The following is a 7,408-nucleotide window of genomic DNA, read 5'->3' on the forward strand; positions in this document are numbered from 1 at the left end:
AATCCAAATTGATTACAATCAAAATATCATCTTCCTCCGTGATGCCAAAACCTCCACTAAACTCCCAAAAGCCTCCTTAAAAACCCCCCCCCGTTCCCCTTCAACAGCAAAAACAAAAGGCCAGCACTCACCAAATAAATAAATAAAAGCAGCAAAGAAGAATAATCAGCTAACAGATAACACACACACAGGAATCGTACACCAAAAACATTAAAATAAAATCCACTCTCTGCTCTTCGCTTTCTCCTTTTTCATCCTTTTTTTTATATATATTTTAATTAATATATAAATGGCGGATCTGTACGGACCGGCACGGTCACCGGCCACTGATCCAGAAGAGATCTCTACTTTCCTCCAACAGTTCCTCGGCAACAACTCTTCTTCCTCCTCTTCTAAATTCATCCATCACGCTCTCTCTACGCCGGTGGAGACTGGCTCCGCCGCCGTGGAATTGTTGGATTGCCACCTGTTTGGACGGTCGGAGACGGAGTGCGGAGCCGGTGCTGGAAACTCCGGTGTCAATCTCTCTGATCCCGGTGGTTATTATGTTAAAGGAGGCGTGGATAATGCGGTCTCTTCAGGTATTTCAAAGAGAAGGGAAGCCTCCGTGGAGGATGATCTAGGTGATTTTAGCTGCGATAGCGAGGTAATTTGGTAACTTATTAACTCATTCAAGCAAATTCTTGAGTTATTATCAATCCTTTTTTTGTTTATTGCGCGGATAGTTATAATTTCTTTTTTTACTTTTTATAAGTAACTGCTTTAAAGTATTTTAAATATAGAAGGGGGCGGAGGTGGCTGAGGTGCAAGCTAATGCAGTGCGGCCGCGAAGTTCATCGAAGAGGAGTAGAGCTGCGGAGGTTCATAATTTATCTGAAAAGGTTCCCACTCTAATTTTTCTTCCTTTTGTTTTATTTATTTATTTTTCAATTGTGAGATAAATGGGGATTTAATTTATGTGGGTTATTTTCTTAACAGAGGAGGAGGAGTAGGATCAATGAGAAAATGAAAGCCTTACAGAATTTAATTCCTAATTCTAATAAGGTACACTATCTCTTACAGCAAAGAAGTTTTAATTAGTAAAGCTTGAATGCAGAGAGTTTCAAATTCAAATTCAAAAGAATTACCTTTTGATTTGGAGTTATTTTTTTAATTTTGATAGACGGATAAGGCTTCGATGCTGGATGAGGCCATTGAATACTTGAAGCAGCTTCAGCTTCAAGTGCAGGTGGGTGGTTTCTAGCACTCTTTTACCTGGCTGTTTGGTTGAAGCCACTCTGATTATTTAGTTGTCTCTTTTGTTTATATGCCTTTTATTTTGGACTTTTTGTTGCTCTATGCGCTATCCTTCACTAGAAGCCTGGTTTTTAGAGCTTTTAGTTATCAATGTAATCTTATTTAGTTCTAAAGATCGGGGGCCATTTTCTCGTAGTAGGGCAACAGCCTTAGGCAGCTAAGTGCAAGAATGTTGCTTTGATTCTTTGAAGATGTAAAAGTCAGTTGAAGGGTCTGATACTTTGTAGGTTATACACTTCTTATAAATAGTTAGAGCATCTGGTTAAAATGGTTAGAACATTGATACAGCCATTTCTGTTGTGTTTTGTATCATGTCTTCTCTATTAAATCCTTCCAAATTTTGAACATCTCAGTAAGCATCATAGAATTTTATGAATGCCATCCATTTCTGATGTGTTTTGTTTCATGTCTTCTCTAATAGATCTTTCCAAATTCCGAACATCTAGGTAAGCATCATTAAAGTTTTTGACATCTGTAATCCATAATCAAATACCGATAGGCCTGCATTAAGCAAACGGTATCATTTTATAGTATATATTTGTGTTTGTTAACTTTTATTTTAAGGCTCAAGGAATTCATATCTTGGTTGGTAGAGAGAGCAGCAAATTGACCATTTGCAACATTGTCCGAGATAGGCAAAAATTAATCTAATTTTCATCTTGTTTATTACAGAGATGACTCTGACTCAAATTTGGTTTTACAATGGTTCTGAATGCTACTGTTAAGACTACAGGACTGAATCTTCTTAGTTATGACTGAGCATGACTTCATATCACTTATAATATAAGTTGGATAACTTGGTTTTCTGTCCCTGGGTGCGCATTGTTTGCTTAAATTTCCAAGGATAGAACTGAAGCTGGAAAGTTACAGAGCTGGATTGGGATGGACATCCTTTTCCCAGTCCTTTCCCTTAGAAATTATTTAACTCTGGAAATCAATATCCTGCTTCTGAATCTTTTTTTTCTTCCTGCCAAGTCCAATAGGAAAAATAGCAAAAATAGGTTGGTCACGGAGTGGACGATGCAGTTATTGTCACTTCAGCATATTATATGATTCATATCATGATTGGTTTACAGATGTTAACAATGAGAAATGGATTGAGTTTGCACCCGATGTGCTTACCAGGAGCACTACAGCCAATGCAGCCGCCCTTGTCAGGAATGAGCTTTGATGAAGGAAATGGGTTGTTAACTACAAACACATTAACAGGCATATTTTCTGCAAATGAAGAAAGCTCGGTGCAAACTGCTCTTAATCTTCCAAGCCAGTGCACGGTCTCAAATCAACCAATTGCTATTCCTTCAGGGACAAACATTACCTCATCAGAAACTAACTTTGGTTTTGAACCACTGATCCATGTCAACCATGCACCCTTCAATCTATGCACATCTTCAAAGGTAAACTCTGAGAAACAACCATTAGAGTATTTATGAGAATTGCTGGTTTAACATTGAACTTTTTTTTGGTGATGTGAAGGAAATATGCAGGGAAGGAACACCACAGGCACAAATAGAGATGAATCAAACTGTGAAGACATCTCCATCCGGTGTGTCTTAGCTCTGTCTTACTCTTCAAATACATGATCAATGAAATTGCCACCAATAACAGTTACCGTTTGTCCAAATACCTTATGAGCTGCAAATGTTCCTCAAAACTACTGACTTCTCACCCTTCACCAGGTCATTTATTTTGTAATTTATAACAGGTTAGATACAACTATAAGAACCGAACTCCTAGCATCCTTTGACTTCATTAGAAATGTTAGTCCAAAATCTATTTAGTTGTTTAATTATTTAGGAAACCAGGACGATTCTGTTAGATTGGATGAATGTTTCCATTGCTACTGTGTTTGAAATCTGTATTTGAAAGAAGGGAATGAAGTTGAAGGATGCTATATAATCCTTACCATTTTTGCTACGCTCATTGTCTCATGATATTTGGATCTTCTATCCTTGATCAACTTGCTGCTCTCAATGTCTCAACTTCTTTCTGTCATTTTGCCACTGCGACAACGCTTACTCCAAGACTCCTCTTTCCCTCCCTCGTGCTTTCTGTTTACTTGCGAAAATCAACAAATTCTTCTTTTTGTTTAAAGAAACAAAGAAGAGAGAAAACAAGTAGTATTTGTAGTGGTAATGGCTAATTATTTCTTGAACGATGAAGCTATCAAAGAAAACCTCAATCTCTGGTTCACGTTCATGGGCAGTTCGTCGTTTTAGTGCAGGAGCTGCTATAGTTCTTCTTTTCCTTATCTCTCCTAGGTTCACTTCTAAACGCAACAAAACTAATAATAAAACCATTAAACCTATTGCTACCAGTACCACCATCAAATTCATTTTGGTCCTGTTTTGGTGCAGGGGTTGAAGCTCTGTTTTGCTAATTTTTAATTTGTTTTAGTTTGAAATTATTATTTTATTTTTATTTTTGGATCTTTTAGATGTTCTACATCAAAAATAAATTTTAAAAATTAAAAAATATATATTATTTTATTGAATTTTTAAGTAATTTTTTTTTTACCGAAAATGGGGCATGTCATACATATGCTTGAAGCAGACGATGTCCCCTTCCGAGATGTTAGAGAACATGCGTGTCTTTGACTAATTATTTCATTTATAGCTCTTCAATATCTATACTGTCTCTGAACCTGCACCCTGATCTTCCTTTTCCATGTCTTTGTTTTTATGAGATTGGCGTTCCCAGATCAATATAATTAGGATTAATTACAAGTTTAAGCAAGAAATGCGATATTGGCTATTTAATTGCACTTAGCTTCTAATAAATGCATTTCTTAGAATGTTTTGTTATCAACTCATGACTCGAATTAACTGATTACCTTGATTAAGCTAAAGGTGATCTTGTCAAGATAGTATGCATTCCTATTAAAGTTTGCTTCGTTCTGAAATAGAACTAAAAGAGAAAAGCATAGTTTCAAAATCCAGTTTCTAGGTATAGAATTCTTGTACCATCTAAGCATATGATTTTCTGGGATTTAGGCTCGTCGACATGTTTGACTATACTTTGTGCAAATTGCAATAGTGGTTTTGTGGTTAATTTTCTCGGTGGAACATGTAAAGCAAATCAGCAAGTTTTTTAACAGTAGCTGTGCCACAAGTCTTCCGTGTATGGATATCTGTTGGTGGCTCAATCAGGAATGCCTTTTGCTCTCATTTACAGGACTGCAGAGTCAGCAGGGAACCTGGGCGCTCCCGTCGTGATGGTATGAGGACGGAAAAGCGTGTAAACGAACCAGGTGATAGTAGCGGGTATGAAAGTGCTGCTCAAACCAACATGTCATTATGGAGAGAGCAAGAACCAGAAGAGCAGTAAGTTCACTTTCCAAACTTGTATAAGGTGAATCAATTCACCTGTTTTGTTCGTTTCGCTCCATTCATATCTGGGTTAGTCAGCCACTTCTCTTGTTTATGCTACCCGTATTATCTTGTGATTAGGCTATTTGTAGATTTTGCAGCATTTTAATGGCGTGAAGTCAATTATATGTTGCTTGATTTGTGTTTTCCTTTTGAGCCGTCTTCTGTACATCCTTGGCTATTTAAAGTTTCACCGAGTAATTCAAACTATTGTGGGATGATCAAATGGGAAGAAATTTTGTATTTTTTGAAGTTACGTATGTTGCTTATATTGCTCCGATGCAGCTATCATTGTTACTGCTGAAAAGTTTGGACATCTGTGCTGTCATGTTAACTTTTCTCGTGTACAGTTTCGCTTGAAAAAAGAGAGAGAGAGAAAATATCAGTAGAAAAAAACAATATAAACATGCCTCTCGTAACTATCATGAGCATAAATATAATCACAATAAATAATAATAAATTATGGCCTAAATGCAATTTATTTGTATAAACAATTCTTTTGTCAATGGAGTTTTCTTCATTATTTTCTCTTATATTATCTTGTTAATATAAATATTACTACAAGTTTATTTTTGTGTTATAAAAATATATTTTTTTATTTCAAATTATTTTGAAATACTAACGTTAAAAATAATTTTAAAATAAAAAAAAAATATTATTTTAATATATTAAAAAAAAACATTTAAGAAACAATCTCATCCTCCCTGTATAATTTCCTTTAATATTCGATTGTTTATATAATCTACTCTGTTGCATTGACAGATACGTGCAATTGAATTCCTGTTGATCATTTTGAAAATATATGAGATTTTCAATTAAAAAATAAAAAATAAAAAGAAGGCCCACAATAATAGCCGGTTTTCTCCAATAATTACATGCTTAAATAACAAGGAAATATCATAGTGATTCTAAGCATCCTATGAAAATCATTCCGGCCAATGAATCGGTTAGAATATCGGATTTATTCCCCGCTTATTCTATCTATCTATGTCAAATATGTCACTCCGATCTAGGGGTGACATCACCGCTTCATGGTTGAGGCGTGTTTTAACTTTTAACTACTAAAGGTCACTTATTTAATTCTTGGGAGCAACATGTGAGTTTTAAATTGTTTTTTTGTTATTTTTTTCTCAATTCTGAAAGTTTAAGAATATTTCAACAAATTATCTCGGTTTTTTTTTTTTACTAAATCATTTCTAAATTAATTATACATAACATTTTTTATATAAAAATACACTAAAATAATTTTTTTATTTTAATATTGACACTTCAAAATTATCAAAGAATATTAGAAAAAATATCAATTTAATATTTTTTTTAAATTAAATATATTTTTAAAACATACAAACACAATTTAAAACATAAAAACAAATAATTTCTAAATTCGAATTGATTAGTGTTTCACATTATAATAACAATTATTTTTAAAAATATTTTTTATTTAAAAATATATTAAAATAATATTTTTTTCTTTTAAAATTTAATTTAAACGTTACCACACCAAAATGTTGACATGATTAGTTGCGATTCTATAATCTAATTAATTATAGGAACTATATTAAATATTATTTTGTAATCTGATTACTGCCTATTCAGATCAAATCTAGTATAGACAGTAATTATGTGAATCTGATCAATTATAGGAGTTATATCAAATCTTGTACAAAATTACTACACTTTCTTAGAATATGATTGTTACTTATTCAGAGCTCTGCCTATATATTTCCTTCTACAAGGAGAAGAATACTAATGAAAAATTCAGCTAGTAGACACCATTGTTTTCTACATGGTATCAGAGCCTAATTAATCAAACACGAATCCCATACTACATGACGAACCTCAACCCCATTGTTCCCGTTCCACAAAATAGCCAAACATCACCCATTATTATTCACCAAGACAATTCTGCATTCCCTACCAGCATCATATTAGATGAAAACAATTATCCATTATGGTCTCAACTAATGGAGATGCGCATTGGTGCTCGTAACAAAACCGGATATCTCACTGGAGCAGCAAAAAAACCCGAACCCGAAGATCCCATGTTTGCAACATGGATCACTGAAAGTCAAATGGTGAAAAGTTGGCTTATTTATTCACCTATCCATAAACAAGGAAATATGGAAGGCTGTGTCGAAGACCTTCTATGATGGCTCAGATGAAACTCGTCTGTTTGAATTAAATCAGAAATCTTTCTCTATCAAACAAGAGGGTAGACCTGTGTCCATTTATTACAATGAGCTGGTGGCTCTTTTTCAAGAAATTGATCACAGAACTGCCTCTCAAGAAGAGACAGTTGAAGGAGTGGTCTAGCTGCATTCAACAATGCATCGACTTTGTGTTCATATATTTCTGAGTGGCCTTGATTCTGAATTTGAGCAAGTCCGCGAAGAAATATTACGCAAAGATCCAAAACTGGACTTGGAGAGTACATACGCATGCATAAGGAGGGAGTTTCAACAAAGACAAACCATGGGGAACTATCGAACAACCAGTGAGCACTCCGTGCACTCTGCCATGTTTACAAACCAACCTCGTCAAGGACCAGCTTCTGGAACAATGAAGAACCGAAATAATTCATCTGCTGGAAAATACACAGGCCTCGTCTGTGGGCATTGTAGTGAATCGGGACACTCAAAATAGAGGTGTTATGAGATCATTGGTTATCCTAAATGGTGGGATTTCTCAAAGAAATCAAGGAAGAAATTTGCAGGAAAAGCCATAATGACCACAGCTGAAGCTCA

At 34.8% G+C, this 7,408-nt stretch overlaps 1 protein-coding gene across 3 annotated transcripts; it reads left to right on the forward strand.

The window, feature by feature from the left end:
- On the forward strand, positions 1 to 4,916 carry LOC133691362 (transcription factor SPATULA-like). 3 transcript variants are annotated; one of them, XM_062111833.1, is made up of 7 exons: positions 1 to 646; positions 786 to 881; positions 979 to 1,044; positions 1,163 to 1,228; positions 2,373 to 2,693; positions 2,773 to 2,842; positions 4,471 to 4,916. In XM_062111833.1, exons 1-7 carry the CDS (start codon positions 290 to 292, stop codon positions 4,509 to 4,511), a joined length of 1,017 nt encoding a protein of 338 aa, XP_061967817.1. In that variant the 5' UTR covers positions 1 to 289; the 3' UTR covers positions 4,512 to 4,916. The 3 variants fall into 3 exon arrangements, with proteins under 3 accessions (XP_061967817.1, XP_061967816.1, XP_061967818.1); XM_062111832.1 differs by having other exon boundaries at positions 2 to 646; positions 783 to 881; XM_062111834.1 differs by lacking the exon at positions 4,471 to 4,916 and having other exon boundaries at positions 4 to 646; positions 783 to 881; positions 2,773 to 3,213.
- The last annotated feature ends 2,492 nt before the right edge of the window (positions 4,917 to 7,408 follow it).

The sequence above is a fragment of the Populus nigra genome, chromosome 4, assembly GCF_951802175.1.
Source record: "Populus nigra chromosome 4, ddPopNigr1.1, whole genome shotgun sequence".
In the NCBI taxonomy this organism is placed as follows: domain Eukaryota; kingdom Viridiplantae; phylum Streptophyta; class Magnoliopsida; order Malpighiales; family Salicaceae; genus Populus; species Populus nigra.